The 26370-nt window shown below is 43.9% G+C and overlaps 3 protein-coding genes across 4 annotated transcripts; 1 reads left to right on the top strand and 2 right to left on the bottom strand.

Annotated features, from left to right (window-relative positions):
* Positions 1–1740: 1740 nt before the first annotated feature.
* On the bottom strand, positions 1741–7226 carry serpinf1 (serpin peptidase inhibitor, clade F (alpha-2 antiplasmin, pigment epithelium derived factor), member 1). Its single transcript, XM_026329258.1, has 8 exons — positions 6985–7226; positions 5300–5360; positions 5002–5197; positions 4297–4452; positions 3795–3998; positions 3493–3632; positions 2902–3112; positions 1741–2516 (listed from the first exon to the last, which is right to left on the bottom strand). The coding sequence occupies exons 2-8, from the start codon at positions 5357–5359 to the stop codon at positions 2266–2268; spliced, it is 1218 nt and encodes a 405-aa protein (XP_026185043.1). The 5' UTR covers position 5360; positions 6985–7226; the 3' UTR covers positions 1741–2265.
* Positions 7227–7815: 589 nt separating this feature from the next.
* serpinf2a (serpin peptidase inhibitor, clade F (alpha-2 antiplasmin, pigment epithelium derived factor), member 2a) lies at positions 7816–13608 on the bottom strand. 2 transcript variants are annotated; one of them, XM_026328559.2, is made up of 9 exons: positions 13575–13608; positions 11966–12034; positions 11613–11850; positions 11192–11335; positions 11061–11103; positions 10571–10716; positions 9851–9993; positions 9102–9306; positions 7816–8703 (listed from the first exon to the last, which is right to left on the bottom strand). In XM_026328559.2, the coding sequence occupies exons 2-9, from the start codon at positions 12017–12019 to the stop codon at positions 8198–8200; spliced, it is 1479 nt and encodes a 492-aa protein (XP_026184344.1). In that variant the 5' UTR covers positions 12020–12034; positions 13575–13608; the 3' UTR covers positions 7816–8197. The 2 variants fall into 2 exon arrangements, with proteins under 2 accessions (XP_026184344.1, XP_026184343.1); XM_026328558.2 differs by lacking the exon at positions 13575–13608 and adding an exon at positions 12845–12981.
* A 2172-nt stretch (positions 13609–15780) lies between these two features.
* slc13a5a (solute carrier family 13 member 5a) lies at positions 15781–26232 on the top strand. The gene is made up of 13 exons (XM_026328725.1): positions 15781–16069; positions 18446–18574; positions 18982–19118; positions 19224–19444; positions 19629–19769; positions 20008–20185; positions 20346–20468; positions 20613–20825; positions 23602–23705; positions 23956–24077; positions 24167–24328; positions 24596–24733; positions 24814–26232. The coding sequence occupies exons 1-13, from the start codon at positions 15956–15958 to the stop codon at positions 24940–24942; spliced, it is 1911 nt and encodes a 636-aa protein (XP_026184510.1). The 5' UTR covers positions 15781–15955; the 3' UTR covers positions 24943–26232.
* Positions 26233–26370: the final 138 nt, after the last annotated feature.

Below are 26370 nucleotides of genomic sequence, written 5' to 3'. Positions count from 1 at the left end.
GAAAAGAGAAATACAATGAGGCCAGTTATTACACATCTCAGATTTCTGTCTGCAAAACAGTCGCAGACTCAATGAGGGTGACCTGCAAACATCGTGTTGCACAAGCAGGAAGTCCTGTTTCAGTCCACAATGAGGAAGTGACCAGTACACGACTTTGTGTGTTGCTCAAGGGCCCTGCTTGAAGGTCTTCACCTCTACATTGTGAACTTTGCACAGAGCCAGGCAACCTGTTTCACTCTTTATGCTAAACTACAGTGAGTTTTGGCTTCCTCTCACTTTCCCATATGTGATGCTGTCCCTCTGCGTTACGGTGGGAGGGTTGGAGAATGTTTAGACTAATAAATGTAGTTTCTGGACAGGATAATAACATCCCTCTGTCAGACCTCTGGTCTCTGGTTTCTGCTTTCAGAGCTCACATTATATTTTTTCTTGCATTTCAGGCATTTTGTCAAAGACTCTGTTTCCTCTTGAATCTCTGCAGGAGAGTCTTAAACAACACTGATCCAAACTGGCGTGGAAAAGCACAGGCAGAAATATTTGTTTGAAAAATGATCCTCATGTTTTAATCTTTACTGGAACTATTGCTGCTCTGTGGGATCTTCTACTGGAGCCTGTTTTCATCCAACTTAGAATCAAACCTCTAAACGACTGATTTACGAGTTGAAGGCAGGAAGTTGTTGGGAGTTGTAATAATTAATTCTTAGGCAATGTCTTATCCTTTCAGTGAAGAGAAATCCTGTCTTTGATTCTGCAGAAACAAACTATGTATAGTTTTATTATTGAAGAGTTTTAGCTTAATTTTAAGTCTTTCTCCAGCAGTCAGTAACATGTGACATTATCAGCTCTGAGCAGTGCCATGTGTTCATGGTCAATCTGGTCCTGCCAGTTTTCCTTTGAGCAGGTTTTTACTGTGTTGGTCTCCCTCTGCTGGTGTCTGAGGATTACTGATATCAACAGTCCAGTTTAAAAGGAACTGGTACCAGTTTGTACCCATTCCTGTCATTTCTCTTTCATGTAGTTTGTCTTTAAATGAAGACGCTGCCTCTTTAAACCAGGGGACTGATGTGGAGAGGGAGGATTTTATTTTTACATTCGACACTGTCAATTTACTTTCCTCTGGGAAAAGTTTCAGAAACCTCTGAATTGGAATGGAAAATGAAGACCACATGTTTGCACCAAACACACATTCAGATGTTCCTTACGCTCACACTGACCCAGAAAACACATTTTCACTTAATGTCAGAATAGAAGCACCAAAATGCTTTTTAAATCCTGGCGAGGGTGTCCGTTTCTACATGAAGCTTAGTAAATACTGAGCTGATGTCAAATATCTGTGATTATCTGAAATTCAGGGTCTGTTGACTTAAATATTTTGTCATTAGTGTGTAATCACTTGAAAATATTAAACTTTGCATTTTCCTGATCTTAATATGAGCCTTTTAAATCCACATGGGGACGGGTCTCCTTTCACAGAGGAAGCCATGTTGCATCACTGTTTCTACAGTGGCCCAGAGTGGACAAAGTAAAAATTGGCTCTAGGCAAGGAGTTTTGTATTAAAGGCGATGGCCACTGTACCATCCGTCACACCTGTACACAGGCGTGGGATGGGAGGGCTGGTCATTGCAGTCTGCAAAATCCCCACTAGATGGAACTAAATCTTTCATATTATTACACCTTTGCACCTTTAAATCAGCATCTTTACACCCAACAACCAGGCGCCAAACAAAACAAGTCACATGTTTGGTTTCACTGTCGTGTTTATTTCCATTAACACAAATGATAATGTTTGGTCCTTAAGAAAACCATGCGCTCAGAGGACTGTCAGTGAATTTGAGTATCCTGTCAGATTACCAAGGTCACGCTGTTGTGTTTCAACATGAAAAATAAAATCAAATCGAAGTTAAATGTCCTTGCAAACATTCGCCACTGACACTGAAATCCCTCCTAGGACCTGCTAAGAGTGTGTGTGTGTGTGTGTGTGTGTGTGTGTGTGTGTGTGTGTGTGTGTGTGTGTCTGTGTGTCTGTGTGTACCTCTATCTTTATGAGGACCAGTTTGAGTATAATTCTATCAGAGTGAGTACATTTAGCTGGTCATCACAACTTCAAATGGTCTCTCGAGAGTTAGAACTTGTTTTTAGCATTAAGGTTAGAATCAGGGTTAGGTTAGGATTGAGTTTAACCATTTAGTTGTGATGGTTAAGGTTAGGGTACTGGTGTAGGGATTGTATTATGTCAATGACTGTCCTTCCAAGGTGTGTGTGTGTTATATCGACAGGTCCTTGGGGTTGACCACCCTGCCGATTAAGAGCAGTGCCCCCGACGCTTCGTCCCGGATCAGGTAGAGGAAGGGTCGGTCCACTCGGAGGGACAGGTGGCTGGGTGGTGACGTGGCACTGGGGTACTGGTTACCCTCCGGTGCCATCTCCATGACAACCTTGTGATTGACACTCCCAAGCTTGGTGGGCTGAGCTGAGATTTTCTCCAGGTCCGGGTCATCCAGCCATTCAGAGAGCCCTGAAGGGAAGAGGGTGGAAAATGAAAAGGAGAAGAAACATGAGGTGAGAGCATGGACAGATACAAGTCCTTCCTATGTCTGATGTCTGCTGATGCCTTCTCTGGGCTAATGACACGATGTGACATGATGAAGACTTTGTAATGAACAGGTAACCAAATGTTGGATCACATGTAATCTATATTCCTAAGGTCATGAATGAACCCCTGTGACATCTGGTTTGCAAATGACACAATGCTTTATTTAAGTGCCTTTTGTGTGTCACTTTTGTGAATCAGCAGCTTGTAGTTCCCAACTCCCTTGACCACCTGATCAGTTAAAATTAAAAGAAAACCAGAGAAGGTCTTTGTTTGCAAGACCTAGACTTGGTTTTGGTTGAAGACTCACCCAGGTCACCGAGAAGCGGCAACAGGTCTGTAAAGTAGCTGAACCTCAGGGTGGGCAGAGTGAATGACACCTGGGCTGGAAGCAGCGTCATGGAGAGGTCCTGGACAAACTCGGCGGTGAGACTCTCCTCCAGCAGGGTCATGTTGGAGGTCACTTCATCAGGCAGGAAGATGAACATGCTGACATCATCTTGCAACAGGATCTGAGCGATCTGTAAATAATTTTTCCAAAGACGTCTCAGATACAGGACTGAAGTCATGTGGCATCAGCATTCAGGATTTAGGGTAGTAAAGTTTGGTTGTAGTGTACCTGTCAAGGGTTTCTGATTTTTAAATACAACAGATAATATATTTTTCATTATCAACCGGTGACTGACAGACACTGTAACTCAAATACAAACCACCTATAAACAGCGCAGTGGAGTCAAACTGTCAGTTGTTAAATTTCAGTTTTAGCTAAGGTCGACACTTCCTAAAACATTTAAGTTAACACTTGCCAAACATTTAAGAACTCTGTAAATGAAATGTACCTTCTAGGACCTTTTTTTTAAAGGAAGAGTATTCAGATACCCTGTGAGTAGAAAACGCTAACCGTGCAGCTCAGATCTGAGTCAGCTCCCATCTTCACAGGGTAGTTATCCTGTTTCATCATGGGCATGCGGACAGGTGAGCCGCCCTCCACTTGAAAGTTCTCCAGCACTCCACTCTCACCAAACCGAGTCACCCATTTCCCTGTTTACAGGCAGAAAACTGAGTCTGCATCTATTTTCGTGCACCCTGAGCTCTATTGAAGTGATGGGGAGTAGTCCAGCAGGGGGCAGCACCCAGCTATATTTTACAGATTCTACAAAAGAGTTTGACACACATTAGACTTTAAAACCCTCCCTGACGTACCTTTAAAGTAGGCGGCGCTCACGGCATTCAGTCCAGAGTTACGGGGAAGGGCCTTGGTCAGGAAGTTCTGTACCTTCCCACCTGTCTCCTGAGTTACCCAATCATTGATGTCTTTCATGTCTTTGGTTCCTCCCATTAGTGCCTTGGGACGAACACCATACTGCTGCTCCACGAGTGTAAAGAAGTCCTGCTTCAAACGAAGTCCTGAGAACACAAGTACCCACAACTGAAGAGAATACAATTACTGAAGGTTTCACTTCACCTTTGACCAAGGCTACCTAGAGACTTCATGTGAGTTTCAGCCACAGGCCAGAGCTTTTCAACTGTATGTCACAGAAAAACAGCTTGAGGCCTTTAACATCATCTGTGTTTCCTGTATGGTTGCCTGTAATATGTAAAACTAACTATGCTCTTCTTAAAAACATGCAGTTTTTTGAGTTTGTTTCGCCGTGAGACATAACAACATGTGGATCCCTGACGTTTACATCACAGATAAACTCACGTCGTGCCAGGTAGATGCGTGCCGCGGTGCTCAGGCCTTTTCCAGGTACCTTGACTGAGGCCAACAGATCTTTCAGGGTGTTGTGGAGCTGAGGGTCCTGCAGGGTGTGGTACCTCAGGGCCCTGAACAGCTGACTTTGAGCACGCTCAGATCCTCCTAGGGGACAGGAGAGATCAGGTTGTGGAGACTCAGTGGGTTTGACAGATTTCTGGCAGACAAATATCCATCTGCACGCATTTCTGACTTGGGAGTGTACTGTTACAAAGGGAGTTGAACAGTTACTTCATGATGGGTGGGCCAAAGTTAGAACTGCAGATGGAAGAGTCTGGGACAGTTAAAGAAAATATTCCCTTTAGGCCTTGGATTCACCTCAAAAATCTTGCTTACCGGCCAGGGCTAGCCTGAGACTCCGGACCTGTGCAGCACGAAAATTCATGTGAATTATGGAAAAGAACAAAAGACTGAAACTGGGTGGAGGAAAGAACAGAAGAAGCCTGACCTTCAAAAGGTGAGAAACTAAACATCAGGGTCATCATGACTACGGCACAGTGAAGAGCTTAAACTGCCTGATACCTGTGGTGTTTTGGTGGAACAGCAAACAAAACTGAAATGAACGTCAACTGGTTTGGCCGGTGAGCCAGTTTGCGGCATGGGGACCAAAGCCAAAGACCAGTTTGGTTTAAGTTTGTGTGTCTGTGTCTTCACCCAAGGACAGGTGCGTTAGCACTGCAGACACGCTGATGGGGGCCAGGAAGACGTTGGTTGTGGTATCGCGGCTCGCCAGAATGCGGAACAGGTTGTAGCCAAAGTCTGAAGTGGCGGCACCCATCTTGGTGGTCGGGGTGGTGAAGAGCTCCACATGTTCCTCCTCAGCACCTGTTTCCTCGTCCGTCGTCTCAGACTGGAACAGATCGATGCAGAGGATAAAAGCTCTGAAGTCTCTGAGTCTTTTTAATCATAGCTAAAAGAGGCTCTGTAAAAACCAGACAGGTGATGCTGATACCTGAGCCTGACAGAAGCTCAGGGCGACTCCACACACCAACAGGAAAGTTGTTCGCTTCATCCTGAAACACAAACACAGTGATGAAGACTTGGTGTTTCCAAACAGAGCCAGAACCAAGCAGACGTGTCTCACTCAGCAAATACTAATTCTAATGTTTAGGCCTGTTTGAAAATGGACAAAACTGGTCCAGATGACACCTGAGATTCTGTACAGATGCCAAACCCTCGGCAGATCTTTGGAAATACAATGATCAGGAAATACAAACATGTTTGTCATTGGGAGAAAATATGCTCAAAGTGTTTGCCTAAATAAAATAAAGCTTAACACTAATGAAGTTAAAGATATTTGGTCCCAGCTTTCAGACCCAGCTCAGTCTGCACCGAAGTAGGACTGAGCTGCAGCAATAAGATATTTCATGCCTGCATCAAACCAAGCGCTCCCAGTCCCTGAACTACCTAAACCAAATCAAACACACCTGACAGACACACATGAAACTGTGCAACAACAATTTTGGAAGAAAAAAGATAGAAAGAGACAAAATGGTACAAGCTGCTGTTAGACAGACTGATGGTGTCAGGAAAACAAAAACCATCTGCAGCTTTATTGACGCTTCACTTTCATATTTTACACAAACGTTACGTTTCAAACACAGTGGAAAGAAAACGCCACAGTTTCCCCTGCACACATCTGGACCTGGTTCTCATGGTTTCCAAAAACAAAAGTCTGTCATTTGAACCTCAGCCCACACCCACACACACCACATGCCTGATGGGAAAACCAGATGCTATCGACCCTTCAGTTCTTTCCATCAGCCCCAGACTCTGTGCGACTCACACACCAGAGAAAGAGGGAAATGTTTACCAGAAGCAGTGATGCTCCACCGTGTCATTTTAGTTCCAAAATAATAGGCAAAGAAACTAAAAGAACCAAACATTGATGAGTCACCACCAAGGTACAGTTTGTCCACAGCTCACATGAAACACACATTCTCTGCACACAAGTGACTGGTCATCATAAAACCACCAATCTGACAGAAGTGAAGGCACCAGTTACTCCACTAATGAACTGAGATCCTGCTCCAGACTGAGCATCGACGTGTTTCCTGCTGGAGCCGATACAGTACCAGTGTTTTCTCACACCAAGGCCAAACTTATTCCACACAACTGGGGAAATGTTCTTGGCACTAGAGTGTTTACGACCCCAGCTACCCTCAGCCTGAGTTCACAGATCAGGTGGTTCAACACTTTCCACCTTCATGAAAGTTGGATATTTCATCATATCTCCAAAGATCATGTGTTTGCTGGGACAGAGAACTGACCAGCTGGGAAATCAGAGCAATTATATAAACACTTAAGTGGAAACGGTCCAGCTCTGGTTGGAAAACTGAACTGGAGACAGTTCGTTTGTGCGGAAAAACTCTGCCCTGACTGAGAACTGCATGTTTATTAAAGTCTAGACAAATCTCAGGAGCAACACTGAAGCTCTTAACGCTTAAAGATCAATTCACAGAAAATTCAAACTTTTATCTGTGCTGCATTCGCCTCAGCCTGAAGCTGCACAGCTCGGACATCCTGCAGCATCAAACAGGTCGCACAGTAAAACCAAACAGCTGCGCTCACACTAATAGTTAAAAGCTGCGCGTAAAAGCGCACAACAACCAAGAAAGCGCATAAGAGCGCACTCACCTCCGCTCTGCTCCCAGACCGTCCACGTCGCTCAGCGTCTCTGCCGAGTCTTCGCCTGCGCTTACGCGCTTTGGTTCTGCGCGCTCAGATGCGCGCGTCCAGGTGCTGCCGAGAGAGCACCGGGGACGCGCAAGTAGGACAAAGGTTTCAGAATGAAAAGGAAAGAAACTTTACAATAGAGACAGAAACAGAGCTGTGCCGAAAAACCAGAAACCTGTTCAGCTTCTGCTCTCAAAACTGACCGTTCCTCTCATTTGGTCACTTTAAATCAAAAATGGGGCCACAGGGGACTCTGCTCCCATGAATCCTCCCTGAGACGTTTAGAGGCAGCTCTAAAACTCTTTTGTGCTCTAGGTTACATTTTAGTTTTGGAGCCTGTTAACACAGTCAGGCAGCTGTTTGCTTTAACTTGCTCTGCTCAGGTGATGTGTTGTTGTGCAGCTCTACCTGCCCATGTGTCAATATTCAGACTCATGTTAATGGATTTAACATTAAAGTTTAAACTCAGATTTAATGAGATAAGTCAGTTATTGGTCCTGAGGATCTGATGACCACACTGTCCCAGTCGGCTGCTGGGAACAGTGCTGCAGTGGTGAAGTGTTGTTCACTCGTGTCACTGCTTCATCGTTCCTGACTGGAATTCCAATTAAAATCAACACACTGTAGACAAACCATCATCAGAGGAAACACATGGAGCATCATAATGTATGAAGTGTTGGAATAATATTGTGTTTTGTATGAAACCGTCCATGTGTCCTCTGTGTGTGGATACAGTGCTGTGCTTCTTTACACCAGCAGTAAAACCCTGAAACCCTTTCAGTGTCACAGCAGACGGCTAACTCTCTTTTATTGAATTGTCGACTCTTTCACATGAACTCAGCACTGATCACTGTAATTCAGAACTACGGCCTCCTGAGCCAAACAGGAAGTGCTGCATGTTTCCTGTCTCAGGTCGACTTCAGAGGAAACCTTCGTCTGTTTGGGACATTTCTTTATTTGCTTTCTTGCAAAGTTACGTGAAAATGGACAAACAAGTAGTAGCATGTTGATTAGCACTGGTAGGCAGATTATTTCCCCCTGTGTCCAGTCTTTATGCTAAGCTAGGCTAAATGGTTGCTGAGAGTGGGGGGTCAATCTATCAGTCACCAACAATGCGAGTGAGCGTCATTTTCCAAAATATCACAGAATCCCTTCAACAAGTAAGATTTAAGCTTCAGGCATGAGCAGAGTCATCTGGCTTGGAGCAGGTTTCTTCTTCCTGTGTCGTCTCCAGACCGTTTACCTGCTGCGGCTGCTCCATATCACCAGCGGGGGCGCTGCAGGACGCCATGTTGCTGCCTCCTGCTTTCTGGTTGCACAACGTATTGCTGTTTTCACTATTTAACACCTTTATCCTGACATCGTCCATCACAGGTTGGTCGCTCATGGTGTTGTTGTCCTGGGGGCCATCGTTGATCATGGGGTCATTGTCGGGGGCCGGGTTCGTGACGATGCCCATGAAGAGGGGGGTCAGGGAGGCATCATCAACAAGTGCAAAGACAAAGGGGGAGTTGACAGAGAAGAGGGAGACGGAGCGCATGGAGGTTACGGCGGTGGTCGCTGCCGCTTCCACACCTTCCTCACTGAGCTCCACGGTGCAGGCATGGCGGACACCTGTCACCCTCAGAGGCTGGTCAGAAATCCCAGAGAGGTCAGGACCCGAAAACAGAGCACCAAGGCCTGAGAACCAAAGGGAGAGCGAAGAGGGAAAGTTAAAGACTGAATGGCTATATCTGTCTGCTGGTGCACAGCTAGAAGTTACAGCTTTACAGATGAGGATGATCCGTGTGATTTGCACTTAAATGTGGAAAGAAAACGTTGCTGCAAGTCAGGTCATTTATTTTCTCAAGGTGAAATACATTCAGTTTCAGTTTCAGCCTAAAAGTCCACAGGTACCAGCAGCGTGCTGCAGATGCTCAGGAAACTCATGCAAAACCAGAATGACACATTCACATTACAATAATCGGGCCAGTTTTCACGTGTCCTGTGTGTCCGAGGACCAAACAACAAGTGTGTGTTTAGCCATTTGGAAGTGGAGTGGATGTGTCTGTGTAGTTTTCTCTGGCCAGTATTCTCACCCATGTTGGTCAGTGCTTCCTGGAGCTCCTTGCGATACTGCAGCTTCACCTTTGGTAAGTTGACCTGCATTGTTTTCTCCTCGGGCAGACGTCTGTAGAGCTCAGAGAGGTTTAGTCTGGGAAGCAACGACGACACGTTTGTTTTTCCTGGCAAGGGCAGGACGATTAAGAAGCTGGTGTTTCCTTTGAAAGGAAAACTGGCAACCTGTTTGAGAGAAAATGGATTTCTTCTTATTGTCTTATATAGACTAATCTCCAGCCTATAGACTGAAGGAACACATGGTGAAAAGGTGAAAAGGAAAAGAAAGCAATTCACACTATGAGGCAAAAATGAGACGTATGACTTATTTGAACCATGGTCACATGTTTCTGGTCAATAACCACAGGCTACGAAAGGCTGCATAAACATCCTCCACCTCTTCCTGATCCTCTTACTAAAGTTCTCAAAAGGGGGGATTCTTGGAGGAGTCTTGATCAGACTCCCAAACTACCTCAAAGAGGCCTTGTGTGGTAAGGGAGCAGCAGATCAACTCAGAATTCCTCCCCTAAGTTTCTTACAGTCTGAGTCCAGGTACTGCAATAGCAACACTGCAAAGGGCATTCCCACCGGGACACCAGGGCAAAGGGCTGGAAATCCAGAAAGTCCTGGCAGGACACCTACGATTCTCATGCATGGGGGTGGAATGTCATGCATTGGTGTGGAAAAGGCTTGAGGGCATCACCAATGTACACATGAACATCTGCAGTACCTGTGCTTCCAGTTCTGGATCATCCAGCAGGCGAAGAGGGTAATGGGCAGACTTCATCATGTCCACAGACACTGAGTTCTGGTTGTCCACGTAGAACACTCCCTTTGAGGTTACCATGGGGTCAAATCGTGTCTGCCATTCACCTGAAGAGAGGAGCAAGAGTTAAAGAGAAATCTCCTTTTTTGTTCGGACCTTATTAGATGAGCAGTGGACTCTGCCACAGATATGTGCCTGATAGTGTGGATGTATACTGCTGATGATTTATGATGTTCCTCTGGTACAAACCATAGTTTTCACCATGTAATGAAACAGTTTGCTGCCAAGGATTAATGACTCCCTTGTGTGCAGGACTTCATGGTCATATGTGACCCTGTTCATGTCTTCTCTGTATTTAACTAAACCCTGGGACAAACCAAGACCAGCTGTGGTCTACACAGGCTGGACAAACCACACAGAAAGATTATTTCCACCAACCCCAACAAGGGACAAGTCTTTGACAGTCAGAAGAAGATTAAACCTTCCACCTGAATAAATCTATTAAAGACTCAAACATCAGATGTCATGTGTTCTCCTACCAAAACAAACGTGGATGGCAACCAGCCACTTACACTGACATTTGTGCTGAAAAGCCCAAAAGATGGAAAACAGCTCAGTCTGATTGAGAGGAAAGTGCAATGCAGACAGTGTAGCCTACACAGGGCGATGGAGATGAGCCTTCACCTTTGAAATATACAGCGTTCATGAGCATAAGCACCACGTCCTGTGGAATACTGTCCAGGAAGTTGGGGATGTGACCGTTGGTCACCATCTCCACCCACTGGTTGACCTCCTCCACAGAGACAAGGGGGACAGGTCGGGACTGGTACCTGAAAAAATCTTTAATTTGACTTCACAGCAAACACAGCACATATCAGTCAGTGTATCAGCAGGTGTCTATGTAAGAGAATCATACACGGCTAGTTAGGTAGGTAAGTTTTAATTCTGCCTCCCTGTTCTGGCCTTGTTGACACCTGGAGCAGTAAAGAACGACACATAAACAAAGCTGTGTTGAACCAAGTGACAATATTATTCACTCATGATGTGCATACTATATGTGTCTCAGTTAGCAAGTTCAGTCTGAACTCAAACATCTGCATGATCTTTACAATCCAATTAAAAACAAGTTGTTTTAAGTCCATCAGTGTTTGTATATGGGCAGAAGAGCTCATACCTGTCCAGAGAGTCTTCAACAAAAGACAACTTCACCTGAAATCCTGAGAGATGAAGGAGAAAATACAAAAGGTGATTTTTACACCAGGCCTCTTAAAACCCATCTCCAGTTCAACACTGATCACCACCCACCTGGTCTCAGGTACATGCGTGCTGCCACGTCCAGTGACATGTTGCTGAAATGAGATGCAAGGCTTCCCAGGATGTGATGGTAACACGGCACACTGTGGGCATGAAGGCTCTTCAGCAGCAGCTGCTCTGTCTCGCTGCGAGCACCTGCAGGAAAAATCATCCCAGTTTGAGTCATTTTCAGGATCAGTGAAATAAAACAAGATGGTACAAGGCAAAAAGTATGAAACCAGAGGATCCAGCCTTCGAAAATCCCTCTGGGCCACAACAGTGTAGAATATTTAGCTCTTCATGAGTCCTGATGATGACCATCACTGTCTGGACAGTGAAACAGATTGCCAAAAATGGTAAAACTCCTGCTCACTGTGGACCCGATGAAGAATTCTTGAGTCTCATGAAACACCACAACCAAACTTGGACTGACCTAAGGTGAGGTGAGCGAGGGCAAAGGCCAGGCTGAGAGGTGACAGGATGACGTTTGGCTGCTGGGGACCAGTGGGAAGATTCTCCAGGAGCTGTAAACCCAGTCTTTCTATGGCGCCCCCTATTGCCTGGTGTTCCTCAGGGCTGAACACCCGCCTTCCTCCACAGCTGTAAACCTTCTCCTCTTTCTCCTTCACTTCAGGATCAGAAACATGAGGAGCTCCCGGAGTGGGCTCGTCCTAAAGACACAAGGACAGACAGGGTTCGCTTTCTGAAAACGACTGAACAGGAAAAAGACAGAATTAACAATTTTGCTTTAGTGCTGAATGTTTACTGGACTGAGGTTCTTCTTACAGTCAGTCCCAGGCGACACAGGCAAAGCAAGAGAAGAAGAAGACACAGCTTCATATTCAAACAGCCAGTCTGAAAAACAGAGTAAGACAGTTCCATCAGAGCTATGACACTGATAAGATCTGGCTCTGTTGTCCACTACATGTCTGATGATGGAGATTTTTCGTAGGGAACAAGCAACCACAGTGTTTATCTTACGAGATGGCACGTCTCAGAGGACTCTGACCTGAATCGAATTGACAGTGATTTTTTTAAATTCCTCTTGACCACCTGAACAGGATAAGATCGGGGACGTGTCCATGTTTCTGAGCTGCTTTGGGAGCACTGCAGTCAAGGCCTCCATTATAATAAGAAGCAATGCTGTACATGCAGATGAAAACATCCTAGCGTGTTAGCCTGCTAGCAGTAGCGTCTCCACCAGTATACACCAACCCATCAGGTATGTGTGGAGATATTTTAGTTCAGACCCCAGCCAACAGACCCACATCTGTACAGTGACGGTGCTGCAACCTGTGGCTTAGCAGGTTCAGAGCCAGCTGAGTGCTCAGACATGGCTGCTGTGTTTGCCAGCAGACTAAAGGTTACTGTTTCAGAACCTTTTCTTGGCTCAGCTGCAGCACACTGAATACACAGAGCACACGATATCTGAACTACATGAACCTGATGGATCTGCCACTACTGTATACGTGATAAGGCTCACATATACAGTCGTGTACAATATGCACCAACTGCACCCATGGATCAGTGAAGCTGCAACGTAAAGAGCTTTCACTTCGTTTGTGTAAATGACAGATAACTGCAGCAGATCTGCAATCACGAATACTTTCTACCCAGAGCGCAGCAAAGACGGATTCAGTGAAGTCAAAGATGGTCTGAACTCACCTGGACTGTGTCTAATGTGGAGGCAGACGATGAGGAACAAAAGGATTAAAAGATGAGATGAATAGAATAAGTGTAAGGACAGATGTGGTGAAACTTCTCTAAGCTGGACAGAGTAGTGCCTGGACTCAACAACTGCCGCCCACCTGTTGGCTGGTTAAAAATCAACTAAGCACTGACCATGGCTGCGTCTCTGGTTACTACACAGACAGGCTGGAAAAACACTTTGCTTTCACTGATTTGGCTGTAAATGATGACTGGAGATAAATTAATTCATTAGTGTTCTCAGAGTGAACTCATTTGTTTCTAGTGGGTTGGACTTTATGCCACAGTTTTTAGCCCAGCAGTAAACACGACGTCGTAATGAGAGTTTATATATTTTGGAACATATTTATTGATGTGTCTCATAATAATGATCCAGGTCATAACCATTTTCGTTTTTTATTTGTGTAGAGCCAAATCACAACAAAAATTATCTCAAGGCACTTTACGTGGAGTCTTAGGCCATAATTTTGACCTAATTATTGATTGGTGATGCTAATTTCACTCAAGTAAAATAATGCTACACTAATCAACAGACCTAAGCACAAGTAAACAAAGTAAATGGTCTCACCACAGACCCACCACTGGTCTCTGAGACGACGTGAGTCTGAAATCAGGTTTGTTTTAAAATTGATTTCCTCTGTACGAGCTAAATAACACCCAGAGCACAAATCAATGATGGTTTATTTACCAGGGTGATGTCCTCACTCACATGAACAGGCTGACACACATTCAACAGGCCTGCAAAGCTCAGGCTGAAGTGTGTTAACAGTAGAAAGAAAAGCCTTCCAGCTCCTCCCACACAGGCTTCTGGCTGCCCTCCAGTCATTTGTACTGTGCACACATGCAGACACGTGCAGTGTGAGGAATATTCCAGCAGAGGTCACCATTTTGACTTCACTGGGAGATTCACTTAGAAAAATATGGACTTTAATCTCATGGTGAAAGTGCCACAGACTGAGAAGGTTTCATCACACAGCAACCTCAATCATTTCCAGTTCTGTTTTTCTATTTTGAGACTAAAAGTGGGCAGCATGGTGGGTTAGTGGTCAGCACTGTTGCCTCACAGCAAGAAGGTTCCTGGTTCGAAACCCATCAGAGGCCTTTCTGTGTGGAGTCTGCATGTTCTCCCTGTGCTTGTGTGGGTTTTCTCCAGGTACTCTGGTTTCCTCCCACAGTCCAAAAACATGTATGTCAGGTTGATTGGTGACTCTAAATTGCCCATAGGAGTGAGTGTGAGTGTGTGAGGTTGTTTGTCTCTATGTGGCCCTGTGATGGACTGGGGACCTGTCCAGGGTGGACCCCTGCCTTTCACCCAAAGAGAACTGGGATAGGCTCCAGCAGATCCCTGGGACCCTGGTTAGGACTTAGGGGGTACAGATGATGGCGCTGCAGCCTTCATTCAGACACGCAGTTCACTGTGTATCCACAAGGTGTCAGCAGAGGATAAAGTCAGATCTCACTTCACTGGACTGACGTGAAGAACCAGTTCTCAATCAGGTACCAGACTGAACTGAAACATGTAGTACAGTGCAAGTATAGAGCTGCATATAAATTACTTTCTACCACTGAGTATTTTGACTGACATAACTACTATAGTTTTTATTTATTTAAATATTTCTACTTTCACTATTACACAGTTACTGTTCTTAGTGTCTTTATCGTTGTTGTTTTCAGTTCATACATTTCTCTGCTTGTTAATTTATAACAATTGTAGTACAATAACAGTACCTGCTTTAAGTTACTTGTATTTGTAGTAGTATAACAAGTACTCTGCACTATCATTAATGTGTCTCTGCTTAATTCAACGTTTTATTATATGAAGAGTTTATTGTTTGAAAAATGTTCACAGATTCAGTGGATTCAGCACAAACTTCTTCATTTAGATTTTTTTTTTACTGAAATGTCCAGTGTAGGTTTACTGGATGAACCAGCCCCGTCTCTCTCAGACAAAAGCTCTTTGTCAGACTCAGCTCCATCCAGTCCAAACCCAGCAGGATGAAGACAGAAAAAACTCCAGGACCAAGAGAGGAGAGGGACCACATGGTGAAGAAAGAGGAGACATATTTCATAACCAAACAAAAATGCAGTGAATTCAAATTAAAGGTAATGTCAGATCATTTCAAACAATTATTTAAACCTACAAAGTCACAGAAAGATCTTTTTGATCAAATGCAGATTCTGTTATTTTAGTGCAGATAATTTAATACTTGGTGTTTTGTTTATTTTTATAGGAACAAGAATATATCATGAACCAGAGTGACATGCCACAGCATTTCTAGTTTATCTAGTTGCTAATTTGTTTCCACTTGGGCCTCAACACGAAAGCACATACAGACAACACAAAACACAACACTATAAACTGTACATACATTGATGCAAGAAACACAGAACTCCACGAGCAAATACATAGAAAACAGCACAAAACAGGGAGTTCACTAATGATACGATCAAATCCCTTTCAGCAGTCACGACACGAGTCGTCTTTAAAAATCCACAGAACATTCATTTAAACTTCACTTCACCTGGAGGTTGGAGTGCACAAAGATCATTTCTGGTCATTAAACTTCCTCACATCACAAATTCACACACTAAATGACTAAACTAATTTTGTTTGTAGGGACTTTCTTCAAATGTGCGTTAAGGTAGAGGTTGTGGTCTGATAATCCAGATCAGTGGATTCACTGAAAAACTGCAGAAAATGCGGCGATTTGTTGAATCAGTTGAGGAAGAAGAGGTGAGTTGGGCCTGATGTAAACAGAGCTGATTTCATTTTCTGTGTTTACTCTGGTGAGAGTTTAGATAACGTCTGCAGGGGCACAGTGTGTGTAGTAACACACATGAAGTTAATGTTTAGTTTCCACCGTGAGGTGCATCTCAAATGTGTTGGACAGAGAGAACAGCAGCAGACCGAGTGTGAGCAGTGGACTGGGACCAGACTCATCCACACAGAACAACTCTGACATTACTTGCTCATCATCAGCATCTTCAACATCATCATCATCATCATCTTCAACATCATCATCATCATCTTCAACATCATCATCATCATCTTCAACATCATCTTCACTGATGTCGGTTCTTCCTTTGTGGGTGAAAATGTTGCGGCAGGTCTGGAGGTTGAAGGGTGTCATCGTCCTCGTCTGCAGCCCGTTCATCCTGCTGCCGCTCGCCATCAGCACCACGGTGAGACCAGTTCACTGACCATTTTACAGATGAGTTTACTTACTGGTTCACTGACCAGTTTACTAACCAGTTTACTTACTGGTTCACTGACCAGTTTACTAACCAGTTTACTTACTGGTTCACTGACCAGTTTACGTACCACTTTACTTAACAAATTACCAGTTCACGGAGCAGTTCAGTGACCAGTTTACTAACCTGTTCTCTAACCAACCACTGAGCATTTACCAGTTCAGTACCAGTTTACTGATTGCTGACTGGAATAATTTAACATTTTAGAGTTTGCCAGTTCAGCAACACTGACCACTTTAAGTTACCAATTTACTGAACAGTTGTACTGGTCCGGTCACAGCAGCCAGTTAGGACCATTCTAGCCAGTTTATTTACATGGAAGTTGACCGATTTCATTGGCCAGTTTAGTGAACAGAACCAGTTTACCCAGTGCTGACCAGTTCAGCTCAGCAGTGGAAACACTTTTTGTATTAAAACCAGCCAGTTCAAGTTTCCAGTTTGCTGGGCACTAACCAGTTTAAGTGATCACCGTACTAACAAGCTTTAGTAGATGGACCAGTTTATGACTGACTAACCAGTTCAGCCACTTAGCTGAACCTTCTGACCAGTTAGAACCAGTTATGGTGATCACTCCCCATTTATCCTTGTCAGCTGGTTCAAAAAACCAGTAAGTCCTCGTGTTTTGTCCCCGTTCAGCCGCTCAGAGCAGAACAACTATCACTGATTGACAAACCAGTCAATCACCAACAGGCGTTTCTCTGAAGTTATTTCTCCAGAAAAACTCAAAGAACAACATCCAGTGGCTGCTCTGACGTTATTTAGCTTTTGGTCTTCAACCACCAGGACCAGAGATTCATCTGCTTTTGTCAGGTTCTTGCATCAGTTTGATGATTTTTTTTGTTTTATATCTTTTTAAATTGAAGGCAGATCCAATATATTTGTAGTTTGAATGTATTTCTTCCAACATAATCATCCAGCTGGAAAATAATGTGAAAACACACGTGATGAGATGAGATGAACTTTATTTATCTCTAAATGGAAAAAATGACAAAACATTCATACACAACATTAACTCATGGAAGTGAATTTAAATTTAAATTAACAATATATATAAAAAAATCATGACCTCCCTAAATATGTAGAAAAAGCATTTTAAATGATATTTTTCTTTTGTGTATGTTTGATTGAAATCCAAGTTTCCATCAGGCTCAAATATCAGTTTAACGATGAGGTTTGAATTGTAAAGGTCTCACAGTGAAACCTTAAAGAAACCTGTCTGGTTGTTTCTGTTACTAAAAGTCTCTGATAACTTTTCCCAGAAATCAACACCTCACAGCTTCATCATCACAGCAGGTGTGTGTGACTGCACTGGGTAATGAAAACAGTCACTGTGTTTGGACAGAGTCAGTCCTGTTATCAAGTCAGTGGTCTCCCAGCAGCCACTGGGGTTCTGCAGGTCATTGCACCTCATTGTTGTACAGTCCTCGCTGTGTTCTCACTACATTGGTTTAGTTTAGTTTAGTCTTAATGGTCGCAAAGACCTGAAAACTAGACTTCACGTTCTGAGATATGATCAAAGCTGCAGAATATATGTATAGAATGTCTCCAGGTCTCCAGTGATGCTCGGATATACTGACACTTAACCCAAACAAAACTTAGCTTAGCAGTGTTATTTCAGAAAACAGTGGCAACACTTTGCTGCACCAGTTATGACTCAGCCTTGGTTAAAAGAGTAAGGTTTAGTGAAAGCTGACACTGCTAGGGGTTACTACTCTGTAGTTTATCTCACTACTGGATATCCATCTGTTTATTATGCATTTTAAAAAACCCTGTTGGAAAATTAGAAAATTTTAAAACATGTGGAGAGTAAATTCTGATGCAAATGGGTTGAAGACCTCACTGAGTTCAAATTTACATTACATTTCAATGGAGACCTAGGTAGTCTCTGTTTATATGCTGATGACACCATCTTGTCTGATATAATCTCAAGCTCCATCAGCTGTGTATCCTAATAGTCTCAGTGCTGTAATAACATGGTCATGGAACCATTTCTCTGGTTTAGGCAAAGAAATGACTTGGTTTGGTTAAAAAATGTGGTGGTTTGGGTTAAAATAACTTCATTAAGGTTAAAAGACCTTCATTGTCTAATGGAACAGCCATGGATGTTTTCTGCTAATCTGAGGCTTTTTCACTCTATGTGCTACATCTCATAACTTCATGGTTTGTGTGATAATTACAACAGAAAGTCATTTAGTCACATTACCGTGACATATGGTCTCAAACTTCTGCTTCATGCAGATGAAAACTATTGTTGTGGGAATTTGGAGGAGTTTATTCGTTTTAACGTGAACATGTTTGTGTGTGCAGGAGGCTGCCTGTGCTTATGTCATCGCCCTCATGGCGGTGTACTGGTGCACTGAGGTGTTGCCGCTGGCGGTGACGGCGTTGCTGCCGACCATCCTGTTCCCTGTCCTCGGCATCATGGAGTCCAAAGACGTAAGGCCAGACGCACACACTGTACTCTAACAACTACTGCTTCATGACGCAGTCCTGGTTTTACTGTTGTGTTGTTTATGGTTGCACCTGTTGTTGTGTGTTACACATGTTCCTGTAGGGAAGTAACAGGTCTGGGGGTTCAGGGGTACTGTGGATGGGCACAGGTTTGCTGGACTGGAGCACCAAGGGAAGGTTTTGGGACTGGGTTAATGAGTTGTGCCTGCTTGTTCGTTTCAGTCTGAAAATAAAAGTGATTACACCAGGGTCGTGTGGTCTATGTGGCCCAGGACTTCACATGAAAACCAGATAGCCACCTGAGTCCCTTCATGTTTGCATACAAAGTTAGCACTTTTAATTCCATTGGAATTAAAAGTGATGTCCTGTAAATTGTGTGTGTTGTTTTTCAGGTGTGTATGCATTACCTAAAGGACACCAACATGCTGTTTGTGGGGGGGTTGATGGTGGCCGTGGCCGTGGAGCACTGGAACCTCCACAAACGCATTGCGCTTCGGGTGCTGCTGCTCGTCGGGGTCCGACCCGCCCTGTGAGTCACCTAATGGACTCAGTGTAGGGTTTAGCCTGTTAGGTAACTAAGCATGCTCATTTGCTTGGTTTGATGATGTTTTTGATCATCTTCTCTCCCGTTCAGGTTGATGTTAGGGTTTATGGGAGTTACAGCCTTCCTGTCAATGTGGATCAGCAATACAGCCACTACTGCCATGATTGTACCCATTGTGCAGGCCGTCCTGGACCAGCTCCACAACAATGTAGACTCTGAACCTTCTTCCAAGAGTCAGAATAGCAGCGTCATTCTACACGAGGACCATCAGGATAGAACTGTCCTGGAGAAAGGTCCAAGTGATCCCACAGGTCAGACATCCTGCTTCTGCAAGACCTTTATGTCAGGAGGAGAAGAGCAAAGGGGTGGAGGTTGGGGTGATGGATGTGCATGTACTGCTTTCAGATTGATGACTCTGCCAAAGCCACATGAAGTACACAAGTAACCAGGTTTTTCTACAGTCTTAACATGCTTGTGGTGTGTGTTTCCTCACAGGCCTGAATGTGGCAACCGAGACACGAGACTACACGACCTCTGAGCAGAAAGTCTGGTCAGAGGGTCAGATGGATGGACAGGAGGTTGTCAAACCGGCACCACAGGACAAACCTCCATCGGACAGCACCAACAGAGGGCCTGGTGAGTCCACAGAGGAGCTCCACTCTGAAACTAAAGACATCCCGTTATCCACTTGTGTCTGAACAGTTTTCAGAGGAGGCTGTGGAGTTACCATGTCAGAGTGTCTGTAACGTGGCAGCAAGTTGCATGTTTCTGTCTCTGCATGTTGTTTCATGATTTTATATAGTTGGGGGTGTAGCTAATAATGCGTGGCTGCTGAAATCAAACGTGTAAAGACTATACAAAGTGTGTGTTGCAGTCATGGAGGAGTTCCACTGTCAGATGGAGCTGGAGGAGCTGAGAGACGAGGAGGAGGAGGAGAGGAAGAAGATGAGTAAAGGCCTCCTGCTGAGTGTGTGCTATGCTGCCAGCATTGGGGGCATCGCTACTCTGACGGGAACTGGACCGAACCTGGTCCTGATGGGACAGATGAGCCAGTAGGTGCTGATACAGAAACAGCAGCCAAGTCATGAGTTATAAACATGATCTTTCCATTTTGCATCATAGGTTTTACATTCACACTGTAGGTTTTATCACACACACAGGAGGAAACGTGTTACTGTCAAATTAAACTCCGTGTGTGGCTCTTTCTCCAAGACTCTTTCCTCAGAACGGTGATGTGATCAACTTTGCGTCCTGGTTTGCATTCGCCTTCCCCACCATGGTGCTGATGCTGACTCTCGCCTGGTTCTGGCTGCAGTTTCTCTACATTGGCTGCAAGTGAGTCCCACACCAGCTTTCCCTTAGACTGATGAAGTTACTTGGAGTAGTGAAACGTTTCGACCTAAAAACTAGAAATCCAGTTGACACAACCTCTGGTTTATTTTATAGACCATTTATAAAATGACTTCCTGTGGTTTGCAGCCTGCGGAGGACATGGGGCTGCGGGGCGGTGCAGTCGGAGAAGGAGAGAGCAGTGTACGAAGTGTTTAGGAACGAGCATCGAAGCCTGGGACCCATGACTTACGCAGAGGTCAGCGTCCTGGCGCTCTTCATCCTCATGGTGGTGCTGTGGTTCACACGGGATCCCCATTTCATAGACGGCTGGGCCACGCACGTCTTCAATGCCAAGTCCGAGTGAGTACCGGAACAAAGCAGTGCTGAGGTGTCGGAGTGAATCTCATGCCCAGAGAAGCTGCCAGAGTGATCAGGGGCCTGGTCGGTTGGTTTGCAGCTGTAATGTTCCAGTGGTGCAACATCTGGTTGGAAACATCAGTTTACAGTAGCTCAGTGTCAGAACCAGTCCAGCTGTGATGTGTTGCCCACCCTGCAGACAGACCACAACTGGTCACCAAAACACACAACACACAGCACATCTAGTTATCGTTTCTGTAGGTTAATGGTTTGTGTCTATGGATGAGTCTCTGGCCTTTCACCACGATTATTGGTCAAAGAAACGTTAGAATCAATACAGTTAAAGGATCCACTTGTCTCTTTGAATGTCTCATGTCTCAGTTCAACACAGATTCAGTCTGTGCATGTTTGACAGGTGTTTCGTGTGTGTGCGTGTGTGTGTGTGTGTGTGTGTGTTGAGCGCTGGTCCTGCATTAATGTAAAGTGGAAAACGATCACATGAACCCAAACTGCTGTTTAACGCAGACTTTGCCTCAGGACAAAATCGCTGAGCAAACAGGAATCAGAGGCTGAAGAACAAACAGAGGAAACGTGTCCTGGGTACAAACGGTAAACTTTAATGTCAGGTCATCAGAGCTGTGGGTTCGACCTGTGGTGCTGGACTGAACCGAGTCCACCTGCTTGTTTTATTAGGCTGTAGGTCACAGACGCTGCCTATTTTCACAAATTAACACACAGTGTGACCTTTTAAACAACAGCCAGCATCTCTGATTATTTGAAAATGTGTCCATATTACAGAAACTACAGGATGATATTAGGTCACGTTCCTCAGCAGAAATCCAGTCACTGCATGTCCTGCTGTTCTGTCTGTGCTCTCTTGTTGAAGTTTACTATGAAAGCTACCAAAATATTTGAATACGACAGAGCTCAACATTTGGTGTATCAGTCAGACACTGGTGTGGCCTGACCCAGTCCCTCTCTCAGACAGTGTGTTCTGGACTGTGTTCAGACTGTGAGGAGAAGATCCTGCTGCAGCAGTGCATTAGAACAACTGGACAAATTGTAAACTAAGATAGACATGATCATTCCTGTTTTCTAATTAGACCGAACTTAAGACCCTCGTGTCACCCATGGATCCCTCCTGTTTTCTTACGCATAGATCTGGGTCACATGACCAGCAGGAGCACGGTGTGGTCATCATCCCTTTGCCTTGTTCGTCCTGACACGTTTGTGCCATGTTCATTAAATACCAGATGAGATTCAGGCCCTAAAGGAGCATCCAGAGAGTCAAAAAAACAAATCGGAGGATAAAACACTTCCCGTCTCTTTCAGGCTGTAGAGACAGACAGTCGATAACAATCTGAGGTTTAAAGTTTCATGTTTTCAGTTCAGACAGTTACAAACGTGCACATACAGACATACAGGGCTGACATACATACAGGCTGAAATCCATTTAAAATCATGAGTCATGAGTCACAAACAGCAGCAAACAAGTTAAAGGTCACAGGACGTTGATGCACAGACCTGTCCTGGTTTTGAGGATGGGGGTTGGGGCAGGACGTTACCTATGGCCTGCAGTTTTTATGCAAGCCATTGATTTCAACATGTTTCCTGTTTGCACAGGCTGATGGTGAGGTGACTGATCAGCTGACGCCAGTCACTGAAACATGATTCACAAATTTATTGGAATCTACTTCGTTTTTCTTGTAAACTCCATGTTTGTTTTGTTTGACGTTAATTCAACTATTCAGAGTCACCATGAGCTGTTCTGGTTCCTGCATCTTAACTCATGAGCTGAATGAACAAACTACTTGTTCAATTATGTTTTTACAGAAACCAAACTATCAGACCTCCCAGCATGCATTGGCAGAGAGTTCAACTCTTGTTCTTTTACTTTGAAGGACCCATTCATATGAACTTAGGTCCTGGTTGTTTTTTTTCAGACACGAATGAAGCCGATGGTTCGTGTATTCAGACTTTAACAAAGACTCTGGGAGCAGCTCAGATGTGTCTTGGTACTGATGTTGGTACAAAATGGCCTCAGCAGCTGCAGCTTTAACTTCTACAGGTCAAATGAAAACCTGACTCTGGAAACTTAGGAATGTAAAAGGAGAAAAATCTGTCAGTTCAGTCAATGTTTACTCAACTTGTTTTCTACAGTTCAGTTAACTGTTAGTTTTACATTTTCCTGTTCACTCATGTTAAACTCAGTCTAAGTGTTTAATGATCCACATTCACCTTCTTGTCAAGTTTATCATTTTGTTTGAGCAGAATTAAGGCAGATTTAATATGCGTCACAACAGAAAACCCATACTGTTCACGGGAGGTGGATTTGGAAATCTCCCAGTCCTCCCAGGCCTCTGGGTGCATACAAATACAAACACTTTGTGATGAAATCCCCATTCATGGACTGGGGGGTCCACTCCACGCTGGCAACAGGTCTGAGTCAATAAAGGCGAAATGTTAAGAGAGTAAACATGACGAGGAACTGGAAGTTTGATGAGGAGTATTTCCGCCTTTCTGATTAGTTCGATTAATCTGTTGACCCTTTTTATAATGTTTTCATTCCTGACGGTTTGAGGTTTTTTCTGGAGAAACTACAGGAAACACAGAAAATTAGTAAAACCAATCAGTGATGCACTCCACCCCCAACTATGAGGCATCTTCACACCAACTCACCATCATTCAATTCAAACACAGCAGTCACATTCAAAAAGTGAACTTATGAAAACAATATTTAGATTTTTGTTGGTTCAGCTCCGTCTCTGCTTCTCTGCAGGTTCGTCACTGACGCGACTGTCGCTCTGTTTGTGGCTGTTTTGTTGTTTGTTCTCCCGTCTGAGCCACCGCGCTACCTGTGCTGCTGGAGGACACCTGACCCAGGTAACACACACACTGGTAACACACACAAGTAACACACAGGTAACACACAGGTAACACACAGGTAACACACAGGTAACACACACAGGTAACACACACAGGTCACACACGTAGGTAACACAGGTAACACACACAAGTAACACACACAAGTAACACACAGGTAACACACACACAGCAACCAGTGACAATTTTAATGTGTGTGATATATATATATATATATATTTATTTTTTTTTTTTTTTTAAATCAAATCAGAGTCCCAGGAATCCCGAGGCCCCGCCCCTCCTCTGCTCACCTGGCAGGTGACTCAGAAGAAGATGCCCTGGAACATCATCCTGCTGCTGGGAGGAGGCTTGGCTCTGGCCAAAGGCAGCGAGGTGTGTTGTTGTACTTTGGCTCTTCAACAGAAAACAGAAACGTCAACGTGACGAACTTGACGCCTTGTGTTGTGTTTACGTGTCGTCAGGAGTCCGGCCTATCACGCTGGCTCGGCGCTCAGATGACGCCGCTACACTCCATCCCTCCCTGGGCCATCGCCATCATCCTCTGTCTCCTCGTCACCACCTTCACCGAGTGTGCCAGCAACGTCGCCACGGCAACGCTCTTCCTGCCCATCCTGGCCTCCATGGTAACAAAAAACACACACAACACTGTCTCCATACAAACATTATGTTTCATCGGCCACTCCGAGGCTTTTATCATGAAACTTCTCAGCAGGAAATGCTGAGTTTCATGGAGAGCAGCAGCAAAAACAAAGCAGAGGTTTCATTTTTATTAAAGAGTCAACAGGTCAAAATTTAAGTGAACAACAGAAACACAAAACAGTGAACTGGTTGCAGGATCCTCATTTGTGCTCTTGTATTTACTGGATGTTTTTCTGTGTGTTCCTGCCCAGTCCCAGTCTGTAAGCCTGAACCCTCTGTACGTGATGATCCCCTGCACCCTCAGCGCCTCCTTCGCCTTCATGCTGCCCGTGGCCACACCCCCCAATGCCATTGTCTTCTCCTACGGTTTCCTCAAAGTCTCTGACATGGTGAGTCCTGTTTGTGTTGGCGGATGTGGAAAAAACTATTGGGACTAGCCATGAAGCCATAATCTCTATCTCCCATTCAGGCCAAAACAGGCATGGTGATGAACATCATCGGGATCGGCTGCATCAGCCTGGCCATCAACAGCTGGGGCCACATCATGTTTTCTCTGGACTCCTTCCCTTCATGGGCCAACACCACTGCACCCGTATAGACCTGTGTCCTCTACAACCTACTGCCACAAACCCTTTTGACCAAAAGGTTCAGGATTCTGGAGTCTGGATGATGTTGGGTGAAGTGGATTTTTTGGTTTTGTCTTCCTACAGCAGCTGGTTCTGAGCCATCAGAAACATCATGTCTGGAACGTCTCATTTCTGATGTGGTTTTGTTGTGAGACTCCACTGAAAGACCCGAGTTTAGCAGAAACACTGAATTTAAGACTTCCTGTAAGTGTTTCAAACTAAAAGTGTAAGGAAGGCATTTTACGCCTTGATCAAAGAAAGGCTTTTAATGTGAAAAATCCATGCATGCCATCTACAATCCAAAATATTTAGATTAAAATTATATTAAACAATCCATTTTGCAATTTCAGGTTCTACAATATTATTTCTAGTTGTTTTATTATTTACCCATTTTAAACCTGCATGGATTTCATCTTTGGCGACCAGGGGCAGCTGTAAACACAACCGTCATCAATAACATGTTAAGAAGCATCGAATGTTCATATTTTAGAGGTTGAAACCAGAAAATGTTTGACAGTGTGCATGAAAGGTCGAATTTCACAGACACCAGTTGATTGATCAGCATAATAGCAGGTGGATGAATCAGCGATGTATTATTGTTGTACTGGTGGATTAATGCTGTGACATGCAAAGTTATATTTAATTTATCTAGACTCAAACATGATGGAAGTTAAGGCAAATCAGAAAACAGAGGGTAAATATGATCAGATAGAATTATAGAACAAGGAAAATTAAATTCATGCCTCTGATGCAAACATGAAAAAAAGACATGGATTTGTTCTACTAATATAAATAAATTAATAACTTTATGAAAATATATAATTCCTCCACCCAGAACTTTGGTTAAAGCCATGAGAAGGTTTATTACAGTCATTTGTTTTTATTTGCAGTCATTGTTTGGGAGACTGAGACTACAGCAGCAGTTTTCTGTCTGTGAACTGGAATCATTTTAAGTCATAGCTATAAAATATTCTGTACGTTTTGTGTGGTTTTCTATTTAAACATATGAGTTTTGTTGAGTACCATAGTTTCTATCTGAGCGTGTGAATGAGTACTGTACATAACATGACTTTCATAGTTTTGTGCCATTAACAGTTGCTAACAGTTTAACTTAGTATTGATAAAAGTGGAATATTTGTCTACATTCCTGTGATTGTATAATTGAAACAGTGATACTGAATTGATGCAAAGCTTGTATTTTGGAGAATGTCATGGTTGAGTGGCCTTGCTTAAAACATTAAAATTATATTTTTAAAAATCAATTTCAGTGTAACTGAAGATGCTTTTGCTTATTTTTGGACTTTCTATTAATTGATTGTGCTTTAAAATATCCTCACACACATTTAAATCATAATAATTTACCCACACGTGTTTTCTTCAGGTGCAGTTTGCATCAGTAT

The sequence above is a fragment of the Mastacembelus armatus genome, chromosome 14 (genome assembly GCF_900324485.2).
Source record: "Mastacembelus armatus chromosome 14, fMasArm1.2, whole genome shotgun sequence".
Taxonomy (NCBI): domain Eukaryota; kingdom Metazoa; phylum Chordata; class Actinopteri; order Synbranchiformes; family Mastacembelidae; genus Mastacembelus; species Mastacembelus armatus.
Note: the sequence above shows the minus strand (reverse complement) of the source record. Positions and strands in the feature narration are given on the sequence as shown.

What these genes read in the sequence shown, in the direction of transcription:
- serpinf1 (XM_026329258.1), bottom strand. Translation starts at nt 5,359, where the DNA reads ATGAAGCGAACAACTTTCCTGTTGGTGTGTGGAGTCGCCCTGAGCTTC. An exon ending in GAGCGCCGCCTACTTTAAAG is followed by an intron (nt 3,633 to 3,794) that starts GTACGTCAGGGA and finishes GCCTGTAAACAG; the next exon opens with GGAAATGGGTGACTCGGTTT. An exon ending in GCCGCTTCTCGGTGACCTGG is followed by an intron (nt 2,517 to 2,901) that starts GTGAGTCTTCAA and finishes TCTTCCCTTCAG; the next exon opens with GGCTCTCTGAATGGCTGGAT.
- serpinf2a (XM_026328559.2), bottom strand. Translation starts at nt 12,019, where the DNA reads ATGAAGCTGTGTCTTCTTCTTCTCTTGCTTTGCCTGTGTCGCCTGGGA. An exon ending in TGTGTCGCCTGGGACTGACT is followed by an intron (nt 11,851 to 11,965) that starts GTAAGAAGAACC and finishes TTGTGTCTTTAG; the next exon opens with GACGAGCCCACTCCGGGAGC. An exon ending in GAACGCTGTATATTTCAAAG is followed by an intron (nt 9,994 to 10,570) that starts GTGAAGGCTCAT and finishes TCCTCTCTTCAG; the next exon opens with GTGAATGGCAGACACGATTT.
- slc13a5a (XM_026328725.1), top strand. Translation starts at nt 15,956, where the DNA reads ATGTCGGTTCTTCCTTTGTGGGTGAAAATGTTGCGGCAGGTCTGGAGG. An exon ending in CGCTCGCCATCAGCACCACG is followed by an intron (nt 16,070 to 18,445) that starts GTGAGACCAGTT and finishes TTGTGTGTGCAG; the next exon opens with GAGGCTGCCTGTGCTTATGT. An exon ending in CAGCACCAACAGAGGGCCTG is followed by an intron (nt 19,770 to 20,007) that starts GTGAGTCCACAG and finishes TGTGTGTTGCAG; the next exon opens with TCATGGAGGAGTTCCACTGT.